This window comes from Euwallacea fornicatus, chromosome 36, assembly GCF_040115645.1.
Source record: "Euwallacea fornicatus isolate EFF26 chromosome 36, ASM4011564v1, whole genome shotgun sequence".
NCBI classification, from domain to species: Eukaryota; Metazoa; Arthropoda; class Insecta; order Coleoptera; family Curculionidae; genus Euwallacea; species Euwallacea fornicatus.
In genome coordinates, this window is record NC_089576.1 from 1,798,918 (window position 1) to 1,815,975 (window position 17,058).

The 17,058-nt window shown below is 35.7% G+C and overlaps 1 protein-coding gene across 6 annotated transcripts in view; it reads right to left on the reverse strand.

Annotated features, from left to right (window-relative positions):
* Positions 1–17,058, reverse strand: part of rols (rolling pebbles) — a 73,356-nt gene that overhangs the window by 23,035 nt on the left and 33,263 nt on the right. Inside the window, exon 2 of one of the 6 annotated variants that reach the window (XM_066300198.1) lies at positions 13,004–13,038. The exons of the other annotated variants lie outside the window; for them this stretch is intronic. Within the exon in view, the coding sequence (XP_066156295.1) occupies positions 13,004–13,019 (16 nt within the window). The 5' untranslated portion in view covers positions 13,020–13,038. The remainder of the gene's footprint in view (positions 1–13,003; positions 13,039–17,058) is intronic. 6 annotated transcript variants of the gene reach the window in all.

The following is a 17,058-nucleotide window of genomic DNA, read 5'->3' on the forward strand; positions in this document are numbered from 1 at the left end:
GTGCCTTAAACAGTTTCCTACTAGAGCAATTTGAATAAAAGTCAACAGATTGCGTTTCACACGAGGATAAATACGACCGTTCTTGTGTGAACTTGTAGATTGCCGTTGATTATTTAATAATTTCGATATTTATAATAAAGTTTTTAATTTTGTTGGATATTAGAACAGTTGAAGTCGGCTGTAATGGCCACGTGTAACAAACACTTGGTCATAACAAACGAACAAAAAAGCCCCACCTAAGTCCCTAAGAAGCTAAAATGCTGGTGGATCACAAAAATATTCGGACAGCAAATCTAATCAATTATACTTACCGTTTTAAATGGATATTTGAAAGAATTAGATAAAAAATATTCAATAATGAATTTCTAAGATATTTTTCCTACCACAAAATGACCTTAATTTTCAAAAAAAGCCATCGAAATCGAAAGAAAATTATGAAATTAGAAAATTATCGCATATTTTGTAATCTCACAAAAAAATGCGGATGCTGTTTACCTGCTTGCAAGGGAAACAGTTTTTTACTATTGTCTAACTCATTTTTATATCATGAACCACTTTCGTACACATCCATATACAGTCAGTCACAAAAGTCTACATACAGTGCCATAATTGGTTATAAGTAGTAAATGATTAAGTATAACTTCTTTGTTTAATTATGGACGAAAAGTACTTTACAACAATGTATTATCATAACAAAAAAAAGTATTATTGCAACATTCCAATTCGAGATAATAATTAAATAAAAAAATTTTTACTCCACTAAAGTCTACATACGCTTGGAATTATTGTTTGTTTTCCCCTTTCTTATGCACCTTTATCAGTTAGCCGGAACTAAAATGAACGTAAAGTGGGCATTTTGTGTTAGAAATAAATCCAAATAAAGCCATATTGCATTGAACGTGCCAACATCTTAACTCTAAAATCATGGGGAGAAGAGAAATTTCAGCATCCATCCGAAGTTTAGTGGTTAAATTGCGAAATGAAAAAAAAATCCTAATAGCTACTGTCGTAAGTTTACCTCGAAGTACTGTCCAAACCATAGGAACTATGAAAATCGGGGAACTATTCTTAATAAAGCAAGATCAGGACGCCCAAAGAAACTAAGCAAAAGAGATATTCGAGTGCTCATACGAAAAATTAGTTCAGAACCCCAACCAAGTGCCCCAAAGCTCGCAGCAGCTATCGAAAATACCACCGGGAAAATCGTGCATGGTGAAACGGTGAGACGAGTATTGCATTCACATGGCTATCATGGAAGAATTCCGAGAAAAAAACCATTCATATCCGAGGCAAATAGGAAGAAAAGACTGGAGTACGCCAATGAACATTTAAACAAGGATTTAGACTTTTGGGAAACAGTTTTATTTACGGATGAGAGAGTAAGTTCAATATTTTCGGATGTGATGGTAAGGGCAAAGTGTGGCGAAAAGTGAACCAAAAACTGAACCCTAAAAATTTGGTGCCAACGATAAAACATGGAGGAGGCAGCGTAATGATTTGGGGCTCAATGGCGGCGGCTGGGGTAGGAAAATTGGTTTTTATTGAAGGCACAATGAACCACAGACATTATCTGAATATACTTCAAGGCAATTTGACTCCGTCAGTAAAACAACTGGGGCTTGGCGATCGATGGATTTTCCAACAGGATAATGAATCCAAGCATGCAGCTATAGTTGTGCGAGAATGGATTTTATATATTGTCCCAAAAAAGCCGAATTCACCACCTTAGTCGCCGGACTTGAACCCTATCGAGCATCTGTGGGACGAGTTGGAGAGAAGAACAAGAAAATTCAATATTAGCAATAGAGAATCGTTAAAGGCAGCGTTAGAAACATCCTGGTCAGAAATACGGACAGAAGTAACGCAAAACCTGGTCTTTTGAATGCCAAGACGTCTTAAAGCAGTCCTTGATGTTAATGATGGACCCACGAAATATTAGACAAAAACTATTAATTATTATTGATAATAAATACAAATGTATGCAGACTTTTGTGGAGTATACCGGGTGGTCCATTTAACCTGACAAATCGGGATATCTCGAAAATTACGCATCAGATTGAAAAAAGTTTCAAATGAAAGTATTTTGTCTCGAATGGATCCACGATATAACACCAACCATGACTTCCCAACTCTTTCACTTGGGGTTGGGGCGGGGGTAACTTTGAAATCTCAAACGGCAACCCTTATTTTTTATTGCAAATTTTAATTTTACGATAAAAATTACTTGGAGTTTGTCTGAAACTTTTTTTTCGATTCGCCACAGATGGCGCTGTAATCGGAAAAAATAGTTTTATTCTGATTCTGAAAGAAAGCATCGTGTCTTTCATATTTTTAATGGAAACTTGTTGGTTTTTTCGGGTACCTCCGATAGTTTAAAGAGATAAAACCGTCTGTGACAAAAAAAAATTTATTTATTATTAAATTTCTAAATAAACTTAGTTCCACATTGAATTTTCATTCCATTAAACACAACTGTTCGAACATTAAATTAATGACGAAGCAAATGTTCAGGTTAGTTCGGTAGTCGAATCGAAAAAAGTTTCAGGCAAACTCCAAGTAATTTTTATCGTAAAATTCAAATTTGCAATAAAAAATGAGGGTTGCCATTTGAGATTTCAAAGTTACCCCCGCCCCAACCCCAAGTGAAAGAGTTGGGAAGTCATGGTTGGTGTTATATCGTGGATCCATTCGAGACAAAATACTTTCATTTGAAACTTTTTTCAATCTTATGCGTAATTTTCGAGATATCCCGATTTGTCAGGTTAAATGGACCACCCGGTATATTTTTAGTTTTTAATTATATTTCGAACAAGGAGATGATTTAATTGTTATAATATTGTATTGTGAATTAAATGCTATAATTACATAATTAAACGAAGAATATAAACTTTTTCATTTACGAGTTATAGTAAAATTTATAGGTGTATGTAGACTTTTGTGACTGACTGTAGTATGCTATCGAAGTGCAATTTGTTATCATCTGAAAAATGGGTCGTATCGCAAATAAGAAGAACATTAATTTGGAAATTAGACACTTAGTGATTTTCAATTATGAAAAAGGTTATTAATACCAAAAAATAGGTGCTATGGTAAATCTAAATGAAAGCTCGGTAGGAGACATACCATCGAAGCATAAAAATGAAGATCGAATTATGCCATTGAAGCAATCAGGCCGTCCACGAATTCTTAACGAACAAGATAATCGACTTATTACGTACAAAGTGAGAGAAAACCCTAAAATGAGTGCCCCTAAGTTGCAAATGGAAATGGAGAAATTTCATGAAAAAAAAGTGTCAGCGGAGACCGTTCGAAGATGTATTCGTGATCATGGTTTTCATGGTCGTGAAGCCAGGAAAAGGCCCTGGTGAAGTAAGAAAAATCAAAAAGTTCGATTTGAATTTGCCACTAATCACATATCTAAGGATGAGGACTTCTGGAATAACATTATTTTTTGCGATGAATCTAAATTTAATATTTTTGGACCGGATGGTAGGCAAATGGTCTGGAGAAAAGCAAACACCGAACTAAATAACAACAATTTATGTCCCACGATTAAACACGGAGGAGGTTCTGTAATGGTTTGGGGGTGTACATCATCGCAAGGTGTGGGCGAATCAGTTTTTATTGAGGGAATAATGGATAAAATATATTACCTTAACTTATTAAAGCAAAATCTTAAAAAAAGTGCTGGAAAAATGGGATTGCTGGATCGGTTTAAATTTTATCAAGACAATGATCCTAAGCACAGTGCTCGAATAGTGAAAGAATGGTTGTTGTATAATTGTCCAAATGTGATGAAAACACCACCGCCATCCCCAGATCTGGACCCTATTGAGAATTTTGTGGCGTCAATTAGACGTTCAAATTCGACGACATCAGATTACAAATAAAGAAACATTAAAAAGAGTATTAACTGAAGAACGGCTTAAAATTGATACACAATTTATAAAAAAATTAATTTCTTCCATGCCACGCCCATTGCAGAGTGTTCGGAACCAAAAAGGAGGTCAAACGAAATATTAATTTTTAGATTAATTGCAACAATTACCGTTTTTTGTCATGTTTAAATCGGCATCCGAGTATTTTTGTGATTTGATAAAAATGTTATTTAAACAAATTTGTTATTATTTCTCTAGTTGTATATGTTTTTTTGTTTATGAATTTATGAATTTTAATTTGTTAGTATGTAAAATTGAATCTATTTGTTAGCAATTAAATTTTTGTGATCCACTGTACATATTTTTATTAGGTTAGTTCAGGTTAGTATAGCAAACTCGGATATAACGAACACCCGGTTATAACGAATTGTCTAGAGGTGCTGCCGCAGATTTAAGCGAATGGGCCATAAACTAGCACATTTCTGATTTTGAGCGAATTAACTTAAATGAACACGACATGATTGATGAACACGTGAAAGTTACTGAATTTTCTAATAATATTGACATTGTTTAAGTAACTGCCTATGATCAATGTGAAAACGGTTCGAGTGATGAGAAGGAAGTTGACAGGAATGATGAAGCGTTAATTCCCACAGCTCAAGAGATCTTCTCTGCTTTGAAGATCGGGGCATATTATGTGCAGATGACTTATTCAGAAAATGAAAACTTTCTAAATGCAACAGATCTTCTCCAAAACAAAATAACTGAAGAGATATCGAAAAACTGCAAGGCGCGGAGTCAAATTAAGGATTTTTTTCTACTTAAACTTCGATTTTATTTAATAATTTTTGTGTTTTTTTCTCATTTAATATATATCCATTTGCTGAATGAAAAACTATGGTTTGGTATTTGATTAAAATAGAAATTGTAAATCAACAAGCTGTTTCCCTCGGTGACCTATAACGAACCTTCGCATATAACGAACGACGGGCAAAGTCCCTTGTAGGTTCATTATAGCAGAGTTCTACAGTAAGTAGTAAACATCGGAAAAAGGTAAGGCATACAATGAAGATGATATTTCGCCACACCGAGCTTGCAATGCCAGAACAATTCCGGTACTTAGTCCAGTACACCGGGCACAAGTCTTAATTTTTGATTTTTTTCGATATACACGGTGTCCCACAAGTGTTTCATTATATTTCAGTGGGTAATAGTACATTGAAAAATAATATGACTCCCTATATAAACCATATTCCAATAATGCTTCATTAAGAAGATACAGGGTGTTAAACTTTACTTAAAAATCTAACTTTTATTGATATATTCAAAACCGTTTGAGATATGTAAGTGAAATTTGGCATGTTTTGAGAGTTAATGTAGACGCATTTATTTATGCAAAAGGGCAATTTTTCGTTTCTCCAGTGGCGTGCGTACGGACACTTCTCAGCACATTTTTAAAGAAAAACATGGTGCGCCACTGCTTTTTATCAAAATAAAAATTATTTTTAGAAGTTTAATTTCATTTAGAAGAGAAATGCTCACTTGACTCTTTTTCGTCCGACGTATCGTTTGCCAGTAAAGAATTGAATACCGTCTATATGCACGATATTCTCTAAATGGTTTTAATAATATTAAGTTTGTTTTAAATATTATTTATTTGCTATAACATTATAGAAATTGTTCAAATTGGTGGCCATTTTGTTCAATACATAATTGAGCTCGCCTGTTCATTGATACTCTGATACGTTGAAATATTCCAGGTGTGTTTTGAATTTGTGCGCATAAATAAACCTGTAAGGCAATTTGTAAACTTGTGAACGTTAATAAATAAAATTTTGAACATTTATTGCATTAGAAAACTTTTATGTTGTTGTTCCATGCTTTACTTTCGATTATTTCTTTGAATAAACTATCTAAAAAAGCCTTGAATCGAAAACTTTTTCAAACGTTTTCCAGTTCTTAGTGATGTATCCATTTTTGTCAAAAAAATCTAGGGTTTCCATTAGAAAAAATGCGAATGACCTTGAAAAGGCCTTCTATGACAGTTCTTCTTATGACAGTTTTTTTGGGAAAAAAAATGTCAAAAGAAGCGCTCCTTTATCCCAAACAAACTTTATTCGAAACATTTTTTTATTAAATTCTTAGTTTTCGAGAAAATCGCATGTCCATGATAAATCGAACACCCTGTATAGTCATTAGAAACTTCCAAATTTTGATACTCATGTACTTTTCCTGCTTCATGTAGCAACGAGAACGTTGATATTATCATTCTGCCACCAATTCCAAACCCAACGATGGACGAAGAAAACTTTGATGATGATGATCTGAATTGTAGAGATTTACGTCGTGATGTTCCTGGTGCGCTAGAAGTTTTTGCAAGATCTTCGGATGATGCAGAAGAAAATGGATTAAGCTCGGATTCAGCACGGGAGAGCACTGACAATGAGGCTCTTGCTGCTAAACGAATTAAACTCTTATCAGCAAAGCTACAAAGTAGTTCGTTGTGCAGAATGGACCATAGCTTTTTCCCACTAAACTGGCAAAAAATCGACGGCAATCATAGTCGCTAGCAGTCAACGTCTAATGGAGCATTTGAGAGAACTGTGTTAGTTACCTGAAAAACCTTAGTCCAATTGACATACGTGAACAAGTGGTTGATGATAGAAGTCTTTAGCATATTGTGGATTACATAAAACTTCATGTTATCAAAAGAATGATCATCAATGTTCACCAACAGTGAAAGAGATCGAAAACTTTTTTGTTATACTGTTTCTGACCGACTGCTATAGGTTGCCAAGGGAGCGTTTGTACTGGTAAGTTGGTGAGGGCTTTCACATGGTTTTGGTTCTAAATTTGTGCCGATCAATCGATCCTCATAAATGATTAAAAAAAATGTATGCCCTTTTATAGAGTTCACCTAGTGCTGACTGCGTCCTCCACAATGTGCATCGAAAATGTAAATGGATTCTGATTTTGCTCCCCTAAAACTCCCCCGATGCAGCATTTTGTCCAGATAGTAACGTAACAAAGGAATCAATATTTTTTTCCCTTTTATAATATTCACTTTGACGTCCTGTATTTAAAAAATCATCTACTTTTGGACCAAGGTAAATTGGCTAAAATCGTCACGTTTTCGCCTCGAAAATCTGTGATAACATTTTGTACAGAAATTTTAGAACTACCCTGTATATACGTATTAAAGGTTTCTTCAATAAATCATTCATTATTTAAATTACGTTCGCTAATGCAAACATTTCGATAATGTGAACCATACTTGGCTTGAATTAGTTTACATTATCGAATGTCTGCGGTGTGTCTATCATCAAGCTACAATAAAGGATCATTCGAGGTTAACTCTAGTTACTGTTGGAACGTTAATGAGTTAATATATTTTTGAAGATTGTATTTTTGTTTTGTGGGAAATATCTGCCATTGTAAGAATTTTTTCAGCCTGATATGACTTCTGGTTAAACCAGAAGCTGATCCTTATTTAATTTTTTTTTTTGGAACATTTTAGTTTTTCTAATGAAAAAGGCCCTTTCGTCGAAAATAAACATAAATTTCGTAATGCAATAAAAGATTATTCAGATTCGACGCTCATCATTGGGACCTGTGTAACCATAAGAGATACGAGGTCGGTTAAATTAGGACAAAGTTGTGCAATTAAAGTTCAATAAAATTTTTCAACTTTCCTTTTCAAAATTTGAAAAATCCGATTACTTCCGGAGATATCCATTTAACAAAATGAAATTTTGAAAAATAAGCTTTTTTTACTGAGGTTATTTGAAGGGCTAATTAAAAACGAATGACACATCATTATTGCACACTTTTTCTCCTCTACAAAGGGGTGATAACATATTTGAAATCTGACGTCCAAATTTCCTGCAATCATCATCAACTCGATTTTTCTTATTGAAGCCACCCTGGATTTTTACATTTTCAAATTGAGCTATTTTTTTCTGGTTACGCCAATGTATCACATGTTAAAGTTCAGTATTTTAGTTTTTCTAAACTATCAAAAAATTGATTTTGCTAGGAGTGCTTTGGAAAACTTGATTTTAATGAAGTGAAACACATAAAAGTTTTCTCAAATTTATTAACTTAAAAAATGTAAATAAATAAAAATTTAGGGGAGTGAAAGTTCAACAATTTCGGATAATAAACATATCAATACTGCTTATGTCATCAAATGTTTCGAAAACACTCTTAGCAAAATCAATTTTTATGATAGTTTGACCAAACTGAAATACTGAACCTTAACATGTGATACATCGTCGTAATGAGAAAAAATAATTCGATTTAAAAACGTAAAAATCCAAGATGGCTCCAATAAGAAAAATGAAGATTGCAAGAAATTTAAAAGTCAAATTTCAAATATGAGATTACCACTTTGTAGAGGAGAAAAATTGGCAATTATGACGTGTCACTCGTTCTTAGTTAGCTCTTCAAATAACCCCAGTAAGGGAAAGAAACGTATTTCCAAAATTTCCTTCGCTTACGGATATTTCCGTAATTTTTCAATTTTTGAAAAGTCATGTTATGGAACTTCAAATTGTGCAACTTTGCCCCAATATAACCGTCCCCGTATCTCTTATGGTTCCGGAGATACGAACGATGAACGTTGAATTTGAATAACCCCGTATAGTATCGATTTTTACGACTTTTTTGGCACTTGTAGGACTTCGCTAAAACCGAACTGTTCACAAAACTATATGACATAAATTGATGAAATGAATTTGAAACGATTGGAAAATAACTAACAAAATTTTTGTAAACAATTGAAGGATTTAGGAAAGTATGAGAAAAAGTGTTTGAAACAAACTATTGGAATTTAGAATTTTTCAAATTTTCAAGTTATTTTTTGAAAAAGCACGCTACAATTATTTTTGCACCATCGGATTTGCAGGAAAAAATGAACAAATACGATATATGTACATCAAAATGTGAAAAATTGACATTTTTTAAGTAAACGAACAAAAATTATAAACTATTTTTGTACTGCGTAGATAATAGACACGTTGGAGCACCTTCATACCACCAAGTTGCTTAATGTTTATTTTGATTGTTCGCTTAGATTTTATGATGTTGGGTTTTCTCAAAAAAAAAAAAAAAAAAAAAAAAAAAAAAAAAAAATACAAACTTCAAAACCACATTAAACTTGTGATTTTCCATATGCGGATTGAATCGGCGCCCAAAGGCGAATCCTGTGAAGAAGAACCATTAGAGAACACTTATCAAACATTCAAACCAATACCACCTGGGTGAACTTGCCGCTCATAGCAACTGATGGTCGGCATAATCGTTACTCTCACTTAATGCCATGTCCTCCGCTCATCTGAATGGCAGCTTTTATCATTATTACGCAACATAATGAATAACTCCGGTACAAATATCCATAAAATACGAAAATTGGCTTTTAAGGCACACCTACGCGCAGACCTTGGCGGCCAAAAGTCGGCGCAGCCATATAAGGAATGTCGCAGTATGAACACGCGCGCATATAATCATTATCCTCACTAAAGTCACTTGTTTTACACACCAAATAGATATGAAAATCTGCCTTTTTATGCGAAATGTTCCTTCGTATGTGGGGCCATTAAGGCCGTAAGGCAAACAGAAACAGCGGGAATGTGCAGATACCAGAGACCATAGATTCATAACATATCGACCATCTGCCATGACAGTTTATGTATTCCGGATGTCACACGTTGCTCGAAGAAGAAGATGAAGAAGTGGGTAACTGTTTTATAGTAGAGCAAATCAAAGAATTATCCTCGACAATTCTCGATTTTGATTCAATTGAAGCCCCATCGAATTCCCCTATTTTTAAGCGTATTAGTCAGCCCCCACGAATGCCATTTCCGGCGACGTCTCAGGTTATACGTGTCTTCAATCTATATATAAAAAGGCACGTTACGCTTTCTTTTGGAGTGTTTGTACGGATCAAGCTGAATGTGAGATTTTATGGCTTTTTCGGGCACTGACTGATGATAATTTCTACTTCGAATCACCGAAATCTAAAGATGAAAAGAACCGTTTTGATGCACTCAATCAAGGCTAACGGCTCTGAAGAATAGCTGCCCTTATTAGGCCTAATTGATCTAGAAATGATGTGATTCCCTATAAGGCCCCGTGCAGACGAAGAGAGGAACAGCCGTGCTCTCGCTTCATCTCGCGCATTCGACGTTGATTGTTATGATCTGATCAATTTGTAAATTAACTGCAATTATTAAAGCATCGATTTGCATGATCAGTAAACGCTGAAAAACCGCGTGTCAATACACTCGTTAACATCGCAATAAAACTGATGTATTTTAAAGTATGTAGATGTGATATACGAGATGACGATTAATTCATGGGTCACAAACAATTAACTCCACGATTGAACCTTTAACATCAATAAAAAACCATTCACGTCCTCTTTGAAATTCAAAATTTCTTCAAGTGTCAAGGTAAACCAAATGTTTCGCCCACGTACCGCGTACCCACGTCACACCTGTTTGGTGACAACTAAACAAATCATCCATTACTCAAACATAATACCAATGGTAATGCCCAACTAATATCACTGTTCATGACTCAATGGTACATGCATTAGCGGTGCGGTACACTGACGACCGTGACGATATTTTGACAAACTGAATGGATATTTTGAATAGGAGGTGGGCGGAGTTTACTGAAGACCGCTAGATCAATTTACTAGCGACTTCACCTGGAAAATAGTCCTCCTGAAATCCATAGAGCAACATTCCGCTCTCATTGCGACATGCACATTATCCTTGCGGTAAAGTTGTCAGGACTTCCATCTGTTGGCCTCATGAGCATTGTTTTGGAAAAAATTAGGTGCGCTACTGAATGGTGATGAAACGCGGCAAAACCTATTGTGGACATATTTCTATTTGCCAAATTTCCAAACTTCGGAAACCGGAAGAGATTTTCGGAAAAAGCGCGTCGAGTAACCGACATTAATACAATTCGATGGCAGTAAATGTCCGTTACATCCATTAAAATTGGCAACATCGTTGGCTCGCATTCAGAGGCGTAGGTAGCTTAGTTTGCGGCAGACCACCGATAAAAATTTCGTATATTTAAAACCACTTTTTGTCTGTAAAGGGTCGTATTTCAAGAAGCCATGCTGCACCAATGGGTTTGATAAGTTATGACAGTTGCAAGTGTCTACTACATCCAGAGCCTTGCCACGCAAGATTTTCAACTCATTTCATGTGAATTTTCAAAATTTTTAAATTCAGTTTTTCTACGTTATTGGCTTTATAGCGACGTGATAAGGCACTGGCTTTAATAGACCATGATGGTTGTAAGACCCCAATTACTATATAAAATATTTTTACAGTTTCAGCAGTTTAAATCTAGAGTCGCCACAACACGGTTAAGTAAATGTCATGGAGAAATATTTTAATTAAGTTCAAAAGCTGGAAGCAAGCGGAAGTTATTGAGACTCAGTTTGAAACGAAATACCTGTGCCCACGCCACAGACTGTTGGGAGATATTGTTGAGACTTTTTAAGTCAAACTTTTATTTGCCTAATAGATCAGAGGCGTAGTGGTGATAGCTCGATTTAACAGCTTTTAGGTAAATGTTGTAACACGTGAAATTGAGTTTAAGAAGGATCGTGAGCTACTGATTTTCAAAGGGATAATATGACGTACTCAAACGTCCTTTATATCTATTAAATTTGGCGATTATGCTGGTACAAAACCACAGGCGCCCTGGACGGTAGTAGCAAAGATGGACTATTCGAGTGTTGTTTTAGAAAATTGCAACATTTTAACAAATATTGCTGCGCCACTGTTTCTAGCGAAAGGCAAGTGTCTGCGAACTTCAAGAAAAGTAACAATTCCACTGGCTTGGAGTCAGTGGTGCAGCAAGCGGACGTGGACGTTTGTGTTTTACCTTAAAAACACGATTTTTTGGAAGTTTCAACGATATTGCAGCGATTTCTTATTAGCCAACCAGAGGCCCATCTGTGACAGTTTTCTAAACTGTCATATAGAAGTATCGAAACGTCGGAAATCAGATCTTATCATAAGGTTTAGAGAACTCTGACGTTTGAGAATGGCATTCTACACCACTGCTTATACCGAATATAATACTTCGAAGTATCAGCGATGATTTTTTTTTCAGCTAGGAAAACACCCGGTGCGGTTTATTAATCATTGCGCTTGTATAATGGAATAATGTGTCGGAATTTATAAGATTATTGATGTAATTGTTATGTAATGAAAATTGGCATTTACCGTCACGTTGGGACACCAATAGTAGAAATGTAATCGGGAAAAATAGCATTTTGATCTCTTACAGAGGTGCGCAGATAGTGAATTATTACAAAGGAGACCGAATATTTGCATGAAAATTTTTGAAGTTTGCGATTTAAGACATCGCTACCCTGGAAAATGACTTTACGCGCTACTGACTATTTGAGCATGCAACACTTGTAATCATAAATTATCATAAAAAAACTAGTTTTGATTTTTTGAAAAGCAGAGGCGTTGCTCGCATGTTTTAGCGTAAAATATTAGGAATAAAGTTGTCGCTACTAAGAATTAGATTTTTTCAAAAGTCCTAGATATGCAAAAGTAGTGGCACGTCACTGTTAATAGAGGTGTCAAATATGTGACGCACGTCACTATTAGTAGAGGTGTCAAATATGTGACGCACGTCACTGTTAGTAGAGGTGTCAAATATGTGACGCACGTAACTGTTAATAGAGGTCTCAAATATGTGACGCACGTCACTGTTAGTAGAGCTGTCAAATATGTGACGAACACCTGTCAAATATAAATATTTCAAGTAGTTGACACATATCGCTCATAGAATAGAAACATTTTGACGTGTTCGGTAGTTTCGACTTTTGGTTTTCTCCCTGGTGCAGGCAGTTCTTCGTCTATTGCCAAAACGTTGCATCATGTTATTACAATAAAAATAATTATTATTGTGAACCTTAACTATCTATGTTTACATATTGCGATTAATCGGATGTGAGACTCCTTGATTACATGATTTGCAAGAAACTTGTTTTACATGAGTGTAATCAAGAGCCGGCGCCATGGTCTGATAACGTCAAGGATTCGCAGCAATTAGCGACAAGATTGTGTCGTCTGTCTTACCTTCTTGCATGCTCATCGCCTCACAGTCTCATTACCTGAAAAAAAGTAATATGTCCAGGATTAAAGCTCAAATCATATTTCGGATTAAACACGTATGTGAAAAAGTGCACTGCACTATAAAGCAGGAACATATTTAATGGTCTCGAATCAGGATGATTATAACTAGATATTTCCTCTCTCTGGGAGGAGATATGGAGTTGGAATTCTTGTAAGGCACATGAATGTTCTATCCATTAATTCCACTCAGGATGTCTAATATAAAAATAATAACATGCATAGTTGGGGATATTTTCAGATATGACGTGGATAAATTAAAGGCCAATTAGAGCGAACCTTGTTCCTCGTTGGAAGCTATTTAAATGTACGTCCGCTCAGCAACGTGCTTAAGACATTTTTTTCCTGTAGGGAACACACACGCATTCACGCGATTCTATCTTTAGGACAGTTCTTTAGTCACGGATTCCTTCCCTGTCATTCTTCCTTCCACAGTTTCAACAAAACTTTGCAGAAATATGAGCTTTAACGGCTTCAGCAGTTTAGGACCGAAGCAGCCGACCTCTGAAGGTTACGGTAGATTTTCACGGAATTCAAACTATTATTTGCGACAATTGTTATTAATACAATTTTAATGCTGACCGCATTGTTTTGTGTTGCAAAATTAGATCTTAGCTGGATTGTTCTCTTTTGGGTGCAATTAAGTTCTGGGAGTTGTTGCGAGCATAGCTTGGCTCTTATTAAGTGATGATTGAGAACTTCATGCATATAAAATACCACATGCAAACTTGTCCCGATTCTTGTGTACATCAATCATTTAATATGGTTTGTTGCTGGATTTTAACGCAGTCAGATAACGCAAACTTGGCGCCTAGCAAGGTCTTTATTGTTATTAACCGCGTCTTAATTTATTTTATAATTATTTTCGTGGAAAAGAATAATTTTCCTATGAGGATTCGTTCCTCCTCTCCTCTCATTGAATCGTCAATTCAATCATAGCTCTGAAATTGAATGTCGGCGAAGCTTTACAGATTTAGGAGACGAATTCGGGTCGGGCAAACCATAGCTTACATCATCATGTGATACACATAGAAATAAATGTTTAAAAAGTATGAATGAACGGAGTTGTGCGAAACGGCAGCTGTGTTCGTATACCAGCGAAGGAAAAATATTGCGAATTATGATCTAAATGCTTTTTTTAGAACACGAATTTGCAGGATTAAAATCTAATCAGAAATAATGGAAGCAACAGTGGGAAGTTCGATCGTGATTGATTGATTGATCGATCGATCGATTGACCGCTCTCCTGTACCGGCGATGGAAAAATATACCAATCGACTACGAGATGATCGTGACTTAAAATTGGTTTATAAGCTGAATTTGTACAGTTGAATAGAAGTCAGAAGTTGTGGGCTCAGAATGGGGAATTTCGAACATAGTTACCTGAAACAGTTGACGGCGGTCCTATATCGGCAATGGAAAAATATTTCGAGCTGCGTTATCAACTCAAATTTCAATAAAAATTTGTTTCGGTTCGGTGAATTCGCAGGGTTTTTGAAATATACAGAGTACGAAATGAATGCCTTCATTTATTTAAAAACTGTCAGGTATTTTCCGGCTTCTAGCCGAAACAACTCACTTGACTTATTTTTTTTGTACTACCCTTAGCTGAAGATCTCTTTGAACCAAAACATATTCTGGGTGATTCATGGTACCTCGGACCTCGAAAACCGGTAGTGACCGTTGTCGGTTCCAAGAACCATACTTGGGAACCACTTATAGCCGTCTGGAGCCCCCGGTCTCAACATAATTCGGTTATTTCGGTTCTTCCTGCGGTCATGCTTCTTTTTGCCCCGCTTGAAAGTATGTTAATGACATGGGTCTAAAACAGTGAGCGTACGATGATTCTGCTAAAAGTCTTTGGACTAAGGCTTTCAACCGTACTCGTAACGGAGTTCTACAGCTTGTTGCTTTTGGACATTTTTCTTCTCGAAATGCCTCCGATTTCGAAACAAATGCCTGAACGTCTAGCCGCAACGTTCCCACATTGACCTTTCAGGAATGTTCCACTGTCTGAATCGTTTTTTGCATCCTCCCCATTATGTTGTCCCATTAAAATATTTGGGAACTCACACAAGCCAATTTTATTTTGAAACTGTCTTCTTTTAGCAACTGCTCTCTTGGCCTAATAGGAAAGTTCAAATCAATCGTACCAAGAAGTTGATCATGAGAGTCGATAAAGATACGATTTATGGTTTCAGTATGTAGAGCACTGTTGTCGAACTGGTACACATTATCGAATCAATCTGCCCAATGAGAGGGAACAGTGATACTTGAGAATAACAAGAAGGGACCAATTAAAAGTTGCTATTGGAAGACAACTTGATTTTCTCTCTATAATTGATTCGGTGTGGTCACAGATTTATGGCTAATTTGTTCCATGGTTTATGTCGGCTCTCTCAGAGAGGTTAATTGCAATTTAGCTTCGCAGTTAGTTGCCTTAGTATCTACCTGCAAAAGGCGTTTTAACAAGGTGTGTTATTTTGCAAACACTTCTACCAAAAATTTCAAAATCCTCGTTACCTCAACGAGCAGTTACCTTAAACTAAAAACATACATCATCCGATAGTACACTGATCGAGACTCGAATTCAGGTTTAATACATATTTGCTTTTCGGCAATATTAATAATAACAAGATAACAATTTCGTTAATTCTACACTAAGGTCAGGATTAATGACTTCGGTTTAATCCTTCAAAAGATACCATCTATTCAATATATTATTAATTCAATTTATTGTTATCTTCCTAGCAAAATGATTGACATGTTATAGGTGTATTTTTTCGATCCGATTCAATTTCACAACATCCTCGCTGACCCAAACTGGTCCATCTGGGGTTATCAAGAGGTCAGCGAAATCGATCCATTTTAGATGCTTTTCAAGGAATTGCTAAAAAGAAACCGGCAATAAATCGGAGCAATAACGCGACAACTGGCAAATCTTGAAATATCAAGACAAATCACGAAAATGACAACCTCGCGACAGTCAAGTTCGATTTTATTTTCCATAAGAGGGACGTCGTAGTTCAGGCGACTGTTGCAATACATTGCGAAGTTGCCAAATTTACTCGGGTAGTAGAGTCAAAGTTGAGTTGACTGTTGTAATATATAACAGTATTGCCAAATCTATTCGGAGAGTAACGTCATAGTTCATTTGACCGTTGCGACATACAGAGTGCGATTCCTCAGGTCATTTAAAGAAAAAAAAATCCTATGAGCGTATGTGGACATAGGAAGTTATCTTCGAAGAAACCGTATGTCCGCAACGGCCCTAACTTTTTAGCTACAGGGTGTTGAAATTTTTCGTTTCAAATCATTATTACTGATTTTCTCAGAAAATACTTTAGGTATTTCTTTTAATTTTGAGGTGTGTTAATAAGACGCAAAATCTCGTATTTTCATAAGAAAACTAATTCTATTGCTCAAACAGTGGCGTTCCTACATACATGTCTGCGGGAACATTTATTTCGATTAAGCTAGTCAATCCCACATGAAAAACGTCTCTTTTTATGGCCTAGAAACTATATAACGGTTAGTACAAAACAGTAACTTATAATAAACCCTCAAAATAAACTAATTAAGTCCATTCTTCTTGTTTCCTTATGAAGAACAGCTAATCTAACGAGAAAAAAAGATACTTTTCCATATAGAACTGACCTGCCTTATCAGAAAAAATGTCAGTAGCGTAGCACTTCTTTCGTAAATAATATCGCAAGACATGTATGCAGAAACCTCACTGGTTAAACAGTAAAATTGCTTTTTTATTAAAATATATGCTTTTGTGTCCTATTAACACACGCCAAAATTGCAACTGAAAATTTGGGCCGTTGCGCACATATGTTCATATGAACTTTTCTTCATAATATGACCTGAGGGATTAAACCCGGAAATATTAGTACGACATTAACAAACACCTTGTATAGCAACGTTGCCAGTTTTATTCAGACAGGGACATCATAGTGCAGCGGACTATTTCTGTATACAGCAACGTTGACAGACTT